Source organism: Aythya fuligula, chromosome 2 (assembly GCF_009819795.1).
Source record: "Aythya fuligula isolate bAytFul2 chromosome 2, bAytFul2.pri, whole genome shotgun sequence".
NCBI classification, from domain to species: domain Eukaryota; kingdom Metazoa; phylum Chordata; class Aves; order Anseriformes; family Anatidae; genus Aythya; species Aythya fuligula.
This window is the reverse complement of record NC_045560.1, coordinates 150,420,299-150,438,814: the sequence shown is the minus strand read 5'-3', so window position 1 is coordinate 150,438,814 and position 18,516 is coordinate 150,420,299. Positions and strand designations below refer to the sequence as shown.

General features: G+C 37.2%; 1 protein-coding gene across 5 annotated transcripts in view; it reads left to right on the top strand.

Moving 5' to 3' along the window:
- Positions 1-18,516, top strand: part of ASAP1 (ArfGAP with SH3 domain, ankyrin repeat and PH domain 1) — a 126,078-nt gene that overhangs the window by 38,072 nt on the left and 69,490 nt on the right. For all 5 annotated transcript variants that reach the window (XM_032181642.1, XM_032181638.1, XM_032181641.1 and 2 more), the window contains exon 3: positions 16,042-16,114. In XM_032181642.1, coding sequence (XP_032037533.1) covers positions 16,042-16,114 — 73 coding nt within the window. The remainder of the gene's footprint in view (positions 1-16,041; positions 16,115-18,516) is intronic.

The following is an 18,516-nucleotide window of genomic DNA, read 5'->3' as shown; positions in this document are numbered from 1 at the left end:
AAAATAAAGTGGAAGATGCCTTCCAACTGCTAGAGAGCATTCAGTGCACAGAGCAGATTAGGTCTGAGCGGGAGTAAACCTGTCTGAGATGCATCTAATGTGGATAAAGTGTGTTTGGCTTAGAGGATCCTATCCTAATACTGTGCTCTGCTGGTCGCTATAGATATGGGTTCTATTTTATGGAGCGGCTCAAATATGTGTGGTGTGGTTTTGTTGTTGATTTTATTTTTCTTCCCCTCCTTTAAACAACAGCAAACCTAGGAGTTCCCGCCCTCTCTGAGGTAGCTTTGTATTTGTGCACTCTCCTGGAAAGTGAGCTGCAAGTAATAAATAGCCCTTGAAAATTCTCTGGATTGCAAATCTTCTGCTTCGTCATTTCCTTGTTATGGTGTAATTTAAATGCTTTTCCACTGTGAAGCGTATTTTGCTTCACTGTTTGTATAATTTCCCTAACACCAATTTTTTCCTCAGTGCCTGTGATTTTTCAGTTGAATGTCTGCAAAATAATCCCCTGTTTATGGTCCTCAAGCTCTGTCTTTCATCTTTTGATAACTATTGTGAAATGTACCATACAATCACGTCCACCGTGGGAGATAGTTATCTACGGTTGCCATCGCCTACTGTACTGCATGTCTTTAATTCCTATTTGTGTACGTTACACAAACTGTGCAACATTGGCATTAAATCAGTCTATATCCAAATTTTGGGACTCTCCAATTTTGTGATTAACAAGTGTTGCCTTTTATGATAATCCAGTACATAGCTGGAGTTTGAATGTGTTCTAAATGCCAGTGCTTAGAAAAATAGTTCTTTACTGAATCTTCTATTTATATTCCTCATTTGAATGAGCTGGAGGTTTACTTACTTTCTTCCTCTTATTCAGGCAGAATACAAATCAGCAATAGGATTTTTTTTGCATCATTGCACACAGCTTCCTTTTCTACTGCCCTATTTGTGTCCTGCCTGCAGCCCTGCTCAAGTGGAGCCCTTAGCATTCTGCGCACTGCTAGCTGGGAGCCAGCCAATGCAACATTCATGAAAAGTTTCAGAGCCTGTAGTTGCCAGGTATAGGATTTACTCTGTTCTTGCTAACTACTGGAAGCTTGTAATGAGGCAAGGCAAAAATGGAATCCTACGATATTCTTGTGTGAGTTCACATGGAAAGACTTAAATTCATGTGACCATAAATACTGTTGCTTGCTAGGCTCCTGGCTGTCTCTAACCAAAGGGAGAGATTGATGCGTATGGAGAGAGTGCAAAAATGGTATGTGTTGATATCTGCCTTGCTATACCATTCCACCGGTTTATTAACAGGGATGTTTTGAGCTGGAATTCCATAGGCACTGTTGTGTATCGAACCAGGACTTTAAAGGCAGCGACTTGTTACCGCGTACTGTCTCATGTTAATATTTCTGTTTTCAGTACCCTCCATCTATGGTGTAAATTGGAATATGGTTGTGGTTTGCCTGGTAGACATTGGATTATTAATCACCAGTATTCTTTTTTTTGTCAAAACATTCTGGGTCAAGGTAAATGCTTCTCAATCGCCATGCCTTGTTGTCACAGAATCGCAGAATTGTAAGGGTTGGAAGGGACCTGAAGAGATTATTGGCTCCAACCCCCAAGTGTCCTCATTGGTAAGGTGATTGATGAATCAGCCTGGTGGTTTTTTTTTTCAGTGTTTGATGCCCCAAGGTTCTTTCCAAGACAGTATATGTATAAAGAAAATCTGTATTACAAAAATGGTATTTTAAAAAGTCTAGGAGCCAGCAACCAGCTTGATAACAATTAATTCATCTTTTGTGTAAAGGATTATGGATTTTATCAAAACAAAAGGGTTTGCTGAATAGATCCTCTGTCCTCTCAGAACTTCAATTAAATGCATTAGTTCAGTAAATTTCCTATGATTGTATAAAGAATGGATGGTCTGGAATAATATTTAAAAAAAAAAAAAAAGAAGTTAACTGACATCAACTCTTGGTGGGTTTAGTGCAAAAATGCTATATCAAACAGCTGTCCTTGTTAACACTGGCAATAAATCAGAGCTATGGTTTTTGTGTGACTGTAAAAGCAAACATTCCCCGTTCTATACATGAAACAAAATAGGCTTTTGTTCTCTTTCGAGTTTTAAGACCTACCATAAAATATAAAACTGAAGTTTGAAAAATTGTTTCTTCCGTTGTGAGTTTAATCATTTGATTTTGCTAAAGCATATCAGTGTAATTCGTGGAGTGTGGTTTGGTGTATAAGGGCTGTGTCTGTTTGAAAACCAAAGCGTATGAAATATTTCACTGGACCAGTGAACGGAATTGTTCGGTTAATACCTAACTATTGCTAGAAAGGGGAAGATTTTTGGAAAAGTTTATATTTAAATAGGATTTTGCAATGACAGCCTAGATCACAAAGAAGAGAAAAATTGTCATAGGCTGCTATAGGGCTCTTTGTTGTTTTTTTTTTTTTTTTTTTTTTTTATTCTTAGTTTGTTTTGCTTGATTTATTTATTTTTTATTGATGTTTGTCTGTGGCTTGGTATTGTGCTTATGTAGTTATCTTCTGGTGAATTCATTCTCATTGCAGCTTATACAGCAGAAATACCATTAGTGAGAGAAGAACAGCTGTTCTGGGATAGACAGAAGCTGATAAAAGCCTAGGATCTCATCTGACTTAGCCGAGGGCAGATGGCAAGGGCAGAAATGTAGGGAGACCTTCTCCAATACGATCTCCCAGCTCCAGGGACTTGTGGCTCAGGACAAGGCAGGCCAAAGGGATCGCACTTGCATTTAATGGTTGGGGGCACAGAGCTCTGGAGGTCTCGGGTTACACTGGCAGGCTCAGGTAAGTAAGGAGTGGGCAGGACTTCAGGGGGGCTGCCCCGTGAAAGGAAATTCAAGGCAAATTCTGGAAAAGCTGCTGTCTATTTCCAGTGATTTGTGTTGCTCCACTTGAAGGCCTAAACAGAAAGAAAACCTTACCAAGGCCAGCTTCTGGCCTTTTTTTTTTTTTTTTTTTTACTAAATAATGCCTTCCCTCTCTGTGAGGAGCATGCTGAGAGGGGATGCTGCTTGCTGTAGTGATGCTGTGGTGCAGGGGATAAATGCTCTTACCAAAGTAGCAGGATGTGTTTAAACTGGGTTACGAGTGAGTGAACGACAGAGCACGCTGAAAGTTGTGCACCGTGCTGTTCATGTTTTGCTAGATTGGTATCGTCACGTGCAGTAATTCTCTACAGCTCCATATCTCACTGCAAACATAAAACTTCAGTTCCTACTTTGGCAATAGTTTCTGCACTTATGAAGATCATAAGCAAAGGCATAAGGAACTCCAGTGAGTTACTCTACTTTAAATAGCGGCTGAGTTTCCGAAGGATATAACTGTTTTAAAAGCAAGTGAAGGAATGTGAGATTAGAGAAGTAAAACTGTAGCCTGAGTCACCCCTGCTGGCAAAGGAGTAAATGCCATTTCTGCATGCATGTGGACTGATGACTTTTCAGAGTTGGTTTCTAAAGATCCAAGCTTTACAACTCCAAAGTGTATCTTCATGGTTCAAATGTAGGTAGATTACAAGGGATGCAGCTGCACTGGAACAGATCTCAGTGCAGGGAAAATTATTTAATGCTACGAGTCTTCTCAGGTCACAGTCATACAGTGATTTTGATCTGGTATAAGTTTGTGCATCCACTGAAAGGGGTAGAGCCACTGTGTGTGTAGCTGGCCTCCTTTGTGCTGGCAGTAATGCAGCAGAAGGGCAATTTTCATCTGATCTCTATTCTTGACTTTGTGGCTGTTCCGACTACAGCGTGCAGGTACAAATGAGGTAGTGGTAGCGAGTGGTTGGCAGAGGGAAACAGGAAAACCATTTCTTTCAGATCCTACAGAGCAAACGAGCAGTCCAGCTTTTCACAAAAATCTCCAGGGCTGCCTGTTGGCCTGGTGCTTCTGTCCTAATACACCAGCCAGAACATGAAGGATAAGTGAGGTAGTGCTGTTGATTTTGATCTTAATTTGCTTAACCATTTAGCTTTTCCTGTCTGAATTTTCATATTACTCATCATTTCTATTATACATCCATTCTGCATTCCAGAGAAAATCTTTAAACCTTGAAGATGGGTGTGGAGGGGAGTGCAGAAGGAAGTATTTTTCTGGCCCAGTAAAAGTGGTTATAATAAGGCTCTGCATTTATTGGTGATGGTCTTGTATCATGTCCCGTACCACCTGAGTCTAAGGATGTTTGTCAAGAGTACGCGGTTGCATAAGTTTAGAATTTAATCTTCTGTTCATAGCTGCTGCTTTGAAACTTCGTGAGATCTACTGTGATATTATTTAAAATTAAAATGCAGCAGCCTATTCATCTACTGTTGTTCAGTACTTCAGTCTGTCTTGTTTTTCTTTCAAATCATCAACAAAGTGAGCTTCCTGAGCATCTTTGACTGATGCGTTAGCTCTATTTAAGCACTAACTACTTCCATTGGGATTAGCTGTTTATAATTTTTAGTGTGAGCTGGGATGAATAAATCATTTTTGAGAACCAGGGTAACTTTCAGATAAATACCATCAATTAATGATTTTAGCTTTAGTCTTAATTTTGTGCTTCAAAAAGGGGAAGGAGGGAATTGTGTACATAACAATAAATAAATAAAAAATGACCAAAATATGAGTGATGTGGTCTCAAGTTAAATATATTTCATTATGTAATTACTACTATTTTGGGTGGGTTTTAAACTCTGCCATTGCTTCGTCCTATGCTCAGGTGTAATGTGTATCTTCTAGTTATATATTGGGCAACAATGAACAGCTGTATGGCAATGATCAGCTTTGTCCACGTGCTGTTGTTTCCCCATGTTAGCAGTTTTGGTTTTCATTACCTTGCCCAGATTCCTTTTTCAGTCTTAAATCGTAAATTACACTCTCCGCTTTAGAGAAAAGAGTATTGCCAAGCTGTTCTCTTTTGAAGTGCTGTACATCCTCTTCAGCTGTAAGAATGCGTTTGAAAAATATTAGTATTAAAAAAACAAGCAGCCTACAGTATTTTCATTGTCACTACTGTTTTCTGATTCTTCCTGTATCCAAAAGCATTATTTACAGACAGATTTTTCCTGAGTGCTTGCATTTATATTCTAGCCAGACCTGCTGGAAATGGTGTTTCATGATCTACCAAAGCCAATTTTACTTTCCCCTTGCCTACTTGTTGTTGCAGGAGAGGCACTCCAGGTCCCTATGTGTTCTAAATCCCTTAAATAAGAAGCAGTTTTCTGATATAGGAATGCCCCTTCCAAAAAGGGTGAGGAGAGTAAACAGGCGGAAAACCTACTTCCCATGTGATATCTAGCATGAAAAGGAAGTGATTAAAATATGAGATTTTGAAAGACTTCCCTTTTTGTTTTTGACTCCAAGTGAAATAAACCAAAAATCAATAGCAGCTGCTAGAATCTGGCTGTTAAGGAAAAAACTGTTCTTGCCATTAGTAGAGCAAGATTATTGATTTCTGGGGTGTTAATACTTACTGCTGTGTTTAGGCTTCTTATGCCTATGATTTACTATCTGAGAGTTATCTGGAAAGCTTATGTTTTATCTAATGAAAATTCATTGAAATAGTATTTGATAGGGCAAAGTTTGTTGCATAATTATTTGACATGCAGCATGGATATGTTGCCCGAGAGTCTTGTACAAGTATGGGCAAAAATCTTTTCACGTTATTTTGAGGAAGATGGGGATGGCTGTGCAAGATACGATCTTCTTCACCTCCACGGAACTTGAATGTGGTATTTGGGTGCTGTGTGTATGAGGAAGTTGTTACCTTGGAAAAACTTTTGCTGGTTAGGCTGCAGAATTTGAATGCCTTAAAAGCTCCAGGATCTCAAACAGTCTCATATCTCCCAGCTTATTCCAAAGACTTTCTTCATCCTATAGACTCTTCTGTTTATTTGTTTCTAATTTGCACAAGCTGCTTCATAATACCTCCTAAAATGATTAATCTGTAATTGAAAAGCATCATAAAACTGGGATATTCTGGGGGAAGTTAAGTGGTGCCTGACAAAATAGTTATTTATTCAGTTAGTGTCACAACTGTATACTCATGTTATAAATAGGACATCACTTCTGTTAGCAATATTCAGTTAAATTTGTGATCAGACAAATAATGGTTGCATTTTCTAAATGGGATACAATGCAGCTATTATTCTATATGACAGCAGAAATTTTCTTCTAAATATACGCTAGTACAATTTAGTCATGTTTAGGATCTTGGCTCTAACTTGTCTGATATTCTTCAGAAAATGTATAGAATATTTGGTGAGAGCATCTGTTCTCTAATACGTTCTTAAAAGAGAAATGGGGTAGTGCTATTTTTACCGAAACACAGTGCTATGTTAAAAATTGCTTTGAAATAAGTAATGGGTAGATTACAAAGAGCTCATACTGTTTCCTAACATACTGGAAATGTTACTATTAAGTTCTGTTACGTTTCATTGTGAATTTCAAACAGTTCCTTTAAAATCAACACTACATTTAAAGTGCCCTTCCTATGGAAGGGAAAGCGGTGGTTTCTGTGTGGTCCCAGTGACTTTGTCAGGCCATATACATAGTTGGGGCAACTCATACTGTAAGGAGGTTACACTACTTTACAGTATAGGATTTCTGTCTTGTTAGTGCACCCTTTTCTTTCACCCTTCATTTCACCCTACAGCTGAATGCCTTTGTACGTAAGTTGGCGATTCCTTTCTAAGCTTAATGCCAGATCACGATGTGTGCCTGTGTCTCCAAAGTAAGCTCTAGAGAACCTAATTGGATGAGAGGTCTTCATTTTAGGTTGGAGATTGCGTCTTGTTTCACTGTATCTTGCCTTTGAATGAGATCTGCTTTCTCAATAGTATCTTACATTGTATATAGAAATATTCTTGTAATTAAAGTGTATATATATTGTTACATATGTAACACATTTTTGTATTTTTTCTGCCTTATGTTTCTCTGTTCTCTGTATCACAGTGATGGCTATTCAAATTGCCACTTCTCCTGTCGTGTAACTTCCCTTATTAAGTTAAGTATGTTCAGAGAACGTTTGTATCGATGAACATGATGTTGAAATTCAAAATTAACTCTAGTACTTAATACCTGAATTATACTTCAGATTTTAAAAAATAAAAATCTCCCCCTTTTGAGCCCCCTACCCTCTTGGGTGTTTTGTAAGTCATCTCTAGCCCAAGACCAAACATAGCAATTAGAAGTACAACATTATACATCGCAAAACTTACTTCTGTTTTTGTAATCCACCTCTTTTTTTTTTTTCTTTTTTTTTTTTTTTTTTTTTTTTTTAAATGTGTGTTGGAACGTGTCCTTATTTTCTGTACTGTTTCTGGACTTGATATTTTCCCTCACTCCTGTTACTCTCCTACAATGTCACCCTGCATTGTATGGGGTGTGATAAGCATTAAATGCTGGAATCTTCTAGCTGGTTATTTGGGCGTAGCTCTGAATTTCGTAGTACGTGCTGGTGATCATAAGTTTAACATAGCTTGAGATGAAGTCTTATTGAATCTGTCCTCATAGTCCTCTCCAATAGCAAAAATCAAACATCTGAGTCCCAGAATGCTGCAGTAGTTTTCAACGATATGCTGTAATGGAAATACTACTTCCCCTTCCTTTTTTTTTTTTTTTTTTTTTTTTTAACCTAATGTAACTTTTGAAATCTATAGTTAGGAATCAGTAGACAGAAGTCGAAATATTATATACAATTGTTGTAATGTATTAATATTTTTCCTCTCTCTCTGAATGCTGAAATGTAACATTGCAATCACACATCAGTGTGTGCATTTATGTATTTCTTCAGAGGTGGGAGGCAAAGGAACATGGGTTGTTTCTGCTCTGAAGTAAAGAAAAAGAAATACTGGCTGATGCAATTTTATTTGCAGGGAAAAAAGTGGCCGCAGTAGGAGTAGTAACCCTTTGGAACAGCTTGGTCTACCACAACTGTGTATCTGGTGTCCTTCATATCTCTGCTGCTAGCTGATACCAAATATCAACAAATAATAATACTGATTCAAATTTAGAGCTGGCAGGGGTAAGCGTACTGTGCAATTTCAACACCACTGTCATGCTGGCGATGGCTGAATGAGTGAGTACTTTATTCATCCCTGAATGTTATTTTTGAGCTCCTGTAAAATTCATCGGATCTCTGTAGAACACTTTGAAGAATTTTTCTGCCTGAGAAGGTGGTAATAACCGTAACTCACGCATCCACATCCAGTTTCTCTTGCTTCCCTGGCTAGATAATGTCTGTGAGTTACTGGGATAACAGTTTAAATACAACGCATGCTGTAAAATATTTTGTGGTTTGAAAAGAGAAAAGAGCTAACAAAGAAGGAAAATATTTTGTGGTATTTAAGTGTGATGGGGCAGCTGAAGGACTCCCCTGTTAGTGAAATTTACAGTCAAGTGTGGTGGGAGGGGAGCGACTGGGGACTTTCATTTGTGCTTTTTTTTTTTTTTTCTTTTTCCAAGTCAAGTTACTAAGAATCAGATTACTTCCTTACAAATTCATGTCAGCTAGCATGTCTGTTCTTTGAAAGTGGTTTTGGGTTTGTGCTGTTTGCGTGCTATCTCCTATTTGGCTAGTTGACTTTTGAAAGACCTTGCCTCAACTGTTGGATGTTATCTCACATATTTATTTTTTGATTGTTTTAGAAAATAACCTTGTTCCGTTCTGGGCTGTTGTGAATTGTATTTAGTTACGCCTTTCATAAATATGCTTTTGGGGTTAGATTTTTTGAAAGAATTATGCTTTATACGGTATTGTTTTTTTTCCAAATGACAAGCATCTTTGATAAATTAAGGACTTCACTTATATACTACTTCTACAGAACTACATATTTGTATACTGAAAAAAAACCATTTTGTTGAGTATTATTTGGTAGCCAGTACTGATGTTCAAAACACTCAAAATATTTGCACGCAGGCATTTCTACCTGACTTTGGGGAAAGAAAAAAAAAAAAGTGTAACGAGGGGTGTGTAAGAGCAGAGAATGGGCTTTTCTTTCTTGGATTAAGATCATCATTCCCTTTGGGCCTTTAAAGTTGCCCATGGCAGGGGAGTAGGAAATGGACAGGCTTTGAGGTCCCTTCCAAGCCAACCCATTCAGTGTTCTTGCTTAGGTTTGTAATAATTAGTGATTAAGCTGACTGGTATAATGAGGAGAATCTGGATATTATGAGTGATAGTAGAGGTGCTATCAGTAGTGCACATTCAGAGGCATGTGGATGCCTGTGTAAAGGTAAGGATGTTTATCATCCGGATGAGTTTATCCCCAGCATGAGCTGTTTTAGAGCTTGTGCATGGGGGAATATTTTGCATCTGTCACTGGCTCCCCTCAGGTGTTGTCACTAGGAGAGGGCTTTTAGCATCTCCTACACATCAGTTAGAAAGGGAATCTTACCTGTCTCATCACTGGATCTGGAAACGAATGTCATAGTTCTGTTTTTCAGTTAGCTCTAAAGATGCTTTATGCACACAATTAGCTGAACTCAAATATTAATATCCATCATAAAGGATGGAGGTTCCCAAAATACTGTTACATATTCCCAAATGCGTCTTAGCATGTACGAGATTAAAGATCACCTCCGTGCTCGTTAGGAAAAGCGTGCTGCTAATTTCATGTTGTCTACAAGTAATCATACCTGGATAGCAATTAGCAGCTGCTGTTGTGCCCTTGTGGTAAAGGCATCTGGGTAGGAGTGTGGTTGCCTGTGGGGATCCAAAGGGCAGTTGTCAAGACAGATTAAAATTTAACTATTTTTGACTTTTTATAGAGATTTTATAAGCAATCTTGACTATCCTGCCATGTGAGTAATGCTTGAAGAATAATCTAGTGATGGTTATTTTTGCAGCTCTTTTTAGAGGCTGTGCGAGTGATTTGCTCCTCTGCTGTGACCTTGATAACACAATCGGGCCGATGGCGTTCCCCATGTACATCAGCCTGGAGAGGGGCTGCTGTTACACAGCCCAATGCAACGCGAGCAGCATGTGATAGAAGAGAAGTTCGTTGGTGGGATGTCTGTAAAGCGTTGCATTACCCCAAGAAAATATTTTCTGCAGATACATATTTCTTCAATTTGATTACCAATGCTCTTTTTATTAGTTTGTGGTTAAACACAACCTGGAAATTGTAAAAACTTCAAGGAAATTACTCTCTTTTTTATTTTTTGAGAAGATTAACTTGATCTTATTTTGGGAGTAGCTGGTAAATAATGGTGTACTAAATGATGATGGTGTTGGTTATTACAGTGAAAAAACACATCATCAAGCACTTATGTTTGGTTTTCTCTCATTTGGACCCTTTGGGTTTTTAAGTAATTCAGGATGAGTTCAAATACACCATTCTGTATCCATCTTTTGCTCAAAGGGATTAAGTGTCTCTAGAAAATTCTTAACTGCTCCCCTATTTTTGTCGTTTAGACATGTGCTGAGAGTAGCAATTGGAAACAGACGGCAAACTTGTGGTTGGCAAGGCCAGCACGAGCAGGGTGGAGGGGCAAGGACAAGGAAGGGTGGCCCAAATCATCTCCATATAGAGAGCTAAGAGAGCTTGGTAGTCCACCTGTTTCTCAGGGGGAAGGCTACAAGAGGCTTACTTTCATCTTCTGTTTTGGTTATATTTTGCTGGAAAAATCTTCAGGGCTTCTTTTGTTGCCGTGTTTCAGTGGTATATAATACCTACATACATTATATATATATTTTATATATATATATATATATATGTGTGTATATATATATATATATATATATGTATATATAAAAATGTATATACATTTATTAACCATCCCACAAAGGCTGGACTTTATTGTTAAGAATAAATATATATATATATATATATATATATATAAAAGGTAAATGCCTGTCCAATACCAGTAAGGTGCCTTTGCTCTGCTTGGTTACGTGGCTATCCCAGCTGGGACTTGAGCAGATGGGAAACATATTTGTAGTAGACAAGTAAATGTCAGTCACTTCTGTGCCAGGGTTAAGCTGGTGAGCGAAAGACTTTGATGTCTCATAGTCCCTCAAAGCCAATGTATCACCCCATGTATTTCTGTGAAATAACTTAACGCCTTGTATCTGACGAAACGTGCATGTGACTACCAAGTGTTTATTATTCCCATTTGCATGTCTGACCTCAAATATTTTATGCTTCACATGGATTACTTTATATATGAAATTAATTTCTTAAAATACATGGAGGGTTGGATTTTGTTTGTTTTTTTTTGTTTGTTTGTTTTTTTTGTTTTGTTTTGTCACAAATACACATGCATGCTTGGATGGCCTTCAGGCTTCTGCCATGGGTTTGTCTTAAGCAAAATATTGTAATTGTTTAAAACATTTCTGGTTTGGTATATTATTTTTGTGGGTGGGCTTTGGGCATGAAAATTTTTAGGGCTAACCTCCTAAATATTTAGTGAAATTCTAAACCTCTGGTACATAGATGAGCAGTTTGTTCCAGCTGGAAAATGTATTTTGTCTGGATTAAGTCTAATTGAAGATGATAATAACATTTGCTGATATATAAATGTGATTGTCAGTATCTTGAGCCACTCAACTTTTTATTATTGTAAGGTTGAAACAAATCAGTTTTAGTCTTGTCTTCCATCTGTAAAGGTGCACAAAGCACAGGCAACAACTGAGACTGGAGTTTTTATTAGATTTAATGGAAGTAAGGGGCCACAGCATCCTCTGCAAATGTCTGCCCCTAGCACAGTGTCCATGTGTCACAGTGTCAGTGTCTAGAAGAGCTAAATTTTGTGTATATAAGAAATGCTTATGCGATCAGTACCTGTAAGAGTGGTTTATACGTCAGTCAAGAAAGGAAGATTTCTGTGTTGGTCAAACCATGTCTTCATGCTTATTAGGAGCAAGTACCTTTAAATGATTGTAATTATGGTCTCTAGTGTATAGACTGACATGCATGTGCATACAGATACAAAGATTTGTATCTTCACACATGCACACAAATGTATGTATGTACATATATGTATACAAGGGTGCTAAAAAGGCCCAAGCTTCTAAAGAAACAATTAGTAGTTTGTCTAAATGCAACCTTGGCTGGTTTTGTACATCAAAGATAGAAATCCAGCATCTAGCACTTCTCGTACTGCACAGTAGGGTAATTTCTGGTTTAATATTTAGCAGCTATTAAAATAGAACTTGGTCCAAAAATAAGCTATGCTTCATTCAGAAGAGATGAGGTTCTAAAGAGAGTCAAAAGCAGCGCCTGTGTGGACGCCTCAACCCAAGGGAGTGAAGGAAGATGAAACCTTAACAGGCCATATCTCAGGGATCATGCATAGCAAATCTGCTGCTATGAAGAGCAAGCAGCTTTGCTTGTTTAGTTTTATATAATTAGATTGAAAGTGGAGTGTGTGTGTTGTTTTTTTCTTTTCACAAGTGTGTCTCAAGGCTTTTTATATGAATGCTGTATTTGCATTATTTTTGAATAAATATGGAGGTTGTCTCCAAGATGACCTGGTTTTGAGAATAAAGCATTATTCAACCAAGGAGGTAGCAAACCTGTGTTTGCAGGTACCTTTTAATAATCTGTCTCTTCAGAATGCTTCAAAGTATTCAGAGGGTAAGAAAATGTTCTCCCAAGGAAGTTAAAAAGATGTCTTGGGAGATCATATCATAGCAATGAAGAAAGAAGTATTTTCCAGGAATGAATGGATGGTGATGAGGAAGAGTTGAGGTATACAGGAAGGTAGCCAGGAGCATGTCTGAGTACCTGAAGATTTGTGTCAGAGAATTCCTTGGTTCTCTAAGACATGATACATTTCAATAATAAAAAAGTACATCACTTTTATGGGAACATTGTCATTTGTCTTTTCCACATTGGGGAATAAAAATACCTAGTATTCTAAATACTGCAAAATAAAACGAACAGATATTGCAAAAACATGCTTTCACGTAACTGGGGTGAGCAAGACTGTGTCTTCCTTGTTTAACATATTGCAAAGGTTATATTACTCGGGAATAAAAATGGAATCGAGCGTTGAGTGCAGCGTACTGCCTCGGCAGCAGAATGCAGCTATAAATTATGAGCAAAAGGCTTCAAGAGGAATGTAATTTATTTAGAAACAAAATGTCTGCATATTTATATATATATATATATATATATATATATATGTATGTATTTTAAATCAAAAACGAGATAACAGGGTTTGGATGCCTAGAATCCTATGTAGCATTGAGTTCCATCTGTGGTAGGCATTTTCTGCGCTGCCCTGATATATAGTTACAAGTGCGTGTGGATTTATTTTATTTAAAGAATTTTGGACTGTGACAAATTAGTTCATATAAAGCTTGTGTTTGCAAGTATAAAAATAAAAAAATAAAAAAAATGAGCTGTAGTGTCATTCCGATTTTAGGTCTCTGGCTCCTTCAGGCAGTGGATGTCATCTCTGTATATGGCTTTGCTCAGTGACTGCTCTCAAAGTAATGAATGTTCCCTTTCCTCTTCCCTCCATATTAGTGACTAAATGTAATTGAATATCAAAGTCCAATTTGTGAAATTTTTCTAGCCTACCTGTTCTAATTTTTCCGGATTGACATCTTTAGGAGCAAACTCCAAGAAAGATTCCACTTTGGTATTGTTTTCTGGGTGTCCAGTTTGCTTCAGTATTAGAACATCACACTGAGTTGTATTTCTGAGTCTCATCAACCTTAACATTTGTCCTTTTCCAAAATGTTGGTTTTGATTTCTTATACTACCCTGCACTCAAACACTCAATAAATTAGTGAATCACACTGTCTTTTCTGCTAGTTGAAGATGGAGAAGTTCAGTGGAAATGTCTGATAGTGACTGTCTGGCATAGCACGCAGACAGAAGCCAAAGCTTTTGACAGCTCTTGCAAAGGAATCTGAGAAGAATTGCCTGCTGTGCACTGGCTTGAAAAAGAACACAGAGTTCTTAATATTTTATTAAATGTAAAAAATTTAACTCTTTCTGTCTAGATGTCTAGAAGTCAAGTAAAAGCAAGCATTGCATTGTGGAGCAGAAGAAATATTTGTTAATTCTGACTGTTTGAGTTAGTTCTGATGCAAATGGAAAGTGGATTAAACAGTATTAGAAAACATTTTTATAAACTCTGTGGTTGCGAATTTTCTAGTTATTTCAACTGTAGAAATGCTTGTGTGGTTAAGAATCTGGTGGTTTTTAGTTGCATGTTAAAGAACAGAAATTCTACTTTTTCTTCCAGATTTTCATGTATTGTTCAATTGTAATACACTTTGCTTTGTTGAACTTGGGCCACCCTAAAAGAACTGAGATAGTTCAGCTGGTTTCTCTCTCAGTTGGTTCATGCATACACTGAAATTCTTGTTGCTGTGAACCAGAGCCTTGGTGTATGTGACCACCACCACCTCCAATTCTCTGCGCTCCTGTTGTCCTGGAGTGGCTGCCGTGGTGTGGTGGTGGTGGTTGTGGTGGTTCTTGTTTGGTGGTAGTGTTTTTTGTTTTGTTTTTGAGATTCTTGATGCCTACCACTGTGCACTGCAATCATCTCAGTTTGGACAGTAAAAACTTAGGAAGTTTTCATCCATACCATTGCTAGTGGTGACCCTCTCTGAGAAGATGCATCATGCCATGAGCGTGGCTGCCTTTCTGCCTGCTGAGGAACAAGTTCGGCATCAGTTCACCACTCTTCAGATACCAGACCCCCAGGAGCTTCAGGCTTCCAAGTTTCCTCCAGTGGATGATAGCTACCCAGGCAGCCCTGCCATGGGAAATTTGTGGTCTGCTCCAGCTGACAGATTAGCTGGGCTGCTATCCTGACAATAATTCTGAGTGCGTTATCCAATTTTCAGTGACTTGAATGGGAATATTATATGGCAAACACTGCCAGCTTGATTAAAAAATAAGATTATCGGTCTGACATCATTTATGGGAAATTAGCTATGATCTAAATGGGAAAAAATAGAAACGTTGAAATTATTTTCTATATATTCTCCGTGTACAGCAGGACTTGTGTAAAACGTGCTGTGCATGCAGGATGTCCAAAGCTCACACTTAAGCAAAATTAACTGGATCACTGCAAACAGTACCAGTATCAAGCTGTAAGTCTTCATTCCACAAGTCTAGAGTAGTGTTTATTTTGATTTTATATTTTGCTATATCATAACAGTTCTTTCTTATCTTAACTAGATTTCTTACATCAGATTGCAAGAGGGTAAGGAAGCTAAGTTATTTACAAAGAAGAAAGTGTCCAGAAATCTAATCTAAATTCATCATTATTGTATAATGACCTCATCTTCTGGATTTTGAAACTATTCAAATCCATGAGGGGATCCTGAAAATGTATATTTGAATATTAGTCTTGTAAATACTCTTTTTCAGTGCTGTGCAAAATCAGATCGTACCTCCTTTTCTTTGGTATTTTCATCTTCTATATTTATAAAAGTTGTGGGGCTTGGGGAAAATGGTTAGTGTGGTTGCTTGTGCAAACTTCTGGTATTTGTCAAAGTAATAGCTATAAATTTTTTATAACTGAATAAAAGGATTTTTCATGGATTTCTTTCACATTCCTCTTCTCATTCCCCCCCATTAGGTATATACGTACTTATATATGAGAATATATTTTGTGTCTGTAGATGGAACGGGACTAATAGGGGCAACCTATGGAGTCCACAAGCAGCTTAGTTATAGTAGAAACAATAAGCGTTACAGTAGAAGCTTCTGACTGTTGGTTGTTTGGTGGTGGTTTCTTGTGTGAAATATGTTACATTTTGAATAAATGCTTTGTCCTATTGCAAAACTAAAATAGTTTCATTTTTTTCTTTTAGTTTTGTCACTGTTGCTCTTCTCTGCCTCCAGATCATTTTCACATCAGTTCTTTAATGCAGCTTGAAGGGGCAGAATGACCTGAGACCTTCCTGCAGGCTGCATGTGTTGTATTGGCAATTTTTTTCCAGCCTGTGAAACTATACATTTTGTGTTTTTAAATGTTTTAGTGTATTCTTTTGATTGATTAAGGACATATATAAAGTTCCTTTATTTGTTGTTTTCACAGGCATTGGATCAAGACAGAACTGCACTACAGAAAGTAAAAAAATCTGTGAAAGCAATATATAATTCAGGCCAAGGTAAGACATTGTTTCCAGTTCTACATGAGAACCTAATAATTTGATTTCAAGTTTGAAAAGTGTGTCTTACAATTTATGCTGTTTAAGTACATAGCATGTAGGATGCTTATCTGTTTACCAGTGTTAAGATTAAATGTTTAAAAACTTACTTTGGTTTGATGCAAAATCAGAAGCAATGTTTTCCTGTTCTTTTACCCTCGTAGTGCTTCCTAAAGGCCTCTAGGAGAATTTCCATGAGGAAATTTTTCCTGCTGCCTTAAAATTTCTAGCAGGTTTCTTCAACTAGAGCAGCTATAAGGCAGTGTCCTAAGGTGGTATCCTGGGTTGAATATATATAGAGCACACTTCTAGGTGAAATAAGAAGGATAACTTGTTAAAAACTTCTAGGAAAAAAAATCTACAGCTGGATGTATTTTGTTCCTTCAGCATTTGCTTTCTACTAGTAACACAATAAAAATGGCATATCTCACTTGTATGCCTAAATAGTGGAGGCTTACCATTATTTTGCAGTTTTTCAGAAGCTGTTGATGTTGCATTGAAGCTGTAGTAGTGACTTTGGTGGAAGGATAGGTGGTTAGAGTATGAATCAATAATCAGAGTTCAGTAACAAATGATGATCAAACACCGCTCAAAACACAAACTGGGTTTTAAAGATGTGTTAAATGTCTTATACCTCTGTTTCTTTTAAGGTTAAAAAAAAAAAAAAAAAAGTCAAACACAAATATGGTAGCAGAGCTGTACACCTTCTAGTAACCATCTGGTTGTGAATAATGGGGTTTAGTAAATCCCAGTTCCTGTTCCCCAGCAGAAATTATGAATTTAGCAAGCATTTTCCTTTTGCAGAGACACTTCTTAATGGCCTTAGTTTAAAACCAAAATGACTGTTCCTGTGTTGTTTTGACAGTGTTTTTGTTGTCCCATTGACTCCATTTTATGGATGTGTGTGAGCTTTTAATGAATTGTAGGTTCTTCATGCTTCTGCTAATCACTAACGTTGTGCTACTTGCATCATATTTTGATTAGCTTTTCTATAACTTCTGCTGCTGCTGAGTGTTTTTTTCCTAATAGGATGTGAAGCCAGGTACAAAATGAGAATAGTACTTGATTAAATGTGTATTTACTTTAATGCTTTTAAAAGTACTCAGATGTTCCAAGCAGCTCTTTCTATTTGAAAGTACCTATTTACTGAACTTTAAAGCTGCTGGACATCATCGAACGTGTGACAAGTTTTCTGCATGTTTTAAACGTTACTGGGGATTTTTACCTATTGTTTGGTTTGAGTTTTGTTACAAAAGTAATATTATTTTAAGTGTTTGTAAGTAGGCCGTGCTATGTTATGAATTTGTCACATCGAGTAGAAGTAATAGCAGGTTGGTTAATGGTTTCCATTGGCTGTCTTAGTACTTAAAAAGAACTGCAGATAATTTGGTAGCCGTTTTTCTCCTTTTTTTTCTTTTTTTCTTTTTTTAAAAAGTATTGTTTTGAAAGTACAAGTTAGTGCTCTCTTCAAAAGAATTCATACCGTTCCTAATACTCTAGCTCCCTCTTCAGAATGCTGTGGTAATAGGCTACAGTATAATTTGAAAATGTGCACAGGAGGCAATTTGTATAGTAACTGATAAACTAGGATTAGTAAGAGGAGAAAAAAAAAGTGGAAGTTTTTATTATACGTGTGGAAGCTTGTATAAGTTGATATAAAAATATTGAGCTAATTAAACCTCAAACTCCCTTTTCCTGCTTGTACAAAGAGAATAGCTAAGGCATCTATTTTATGCTTCTCTGGTGAAAGTGGATTTTGCTGATGTTTATCTTCATGTAAAGCATGCTAGAAACAGCTGTGGAATGCATTGTCATGTATTGAGCTCTGTCCCATTGTTCAGGCAAAATTTAGCTGACTGTTTTCATGAGGGAAGCCTCTATATTTTTGAGAACTTGAAATTGAAATTGTTTTGTTTAAAAACTTTATTGTTTGCTAAACCTTATCTAAAATTCTAGAGCAGGAAATGTTTTTTGCATCTCCTGTGCTTCCTAATCTCCTTTGAGAACTCTAGCCAGACTGATGACGGATGGTTATTCAGCTTTAATACAGATTCTTCTCTTTTGAGATCAGTAAACCAATTTATACTCTACCAAAAGTCATAGCTAGAATTTTGGGGGGTTGTATTGGGGTGTGGGTATTTGATTTTTTCTGTGTCTTTTGTTTGTCTGTTTGTTTTTGCCTGAGGTTAACGTTTGGATAGTGCCATTTACACAGTATAATGTTTCATACGCAATTCTTCAGAATACCCGAGCACTCCAGCCCTGTGGTATGTTGGGTTTTCTCTTTGTTGCTGAATAATGAACCTCAAGGGACACTCCTCTTTTACTAAGAGAATTTAAATGTCACCCAAAGATGTTTGCTT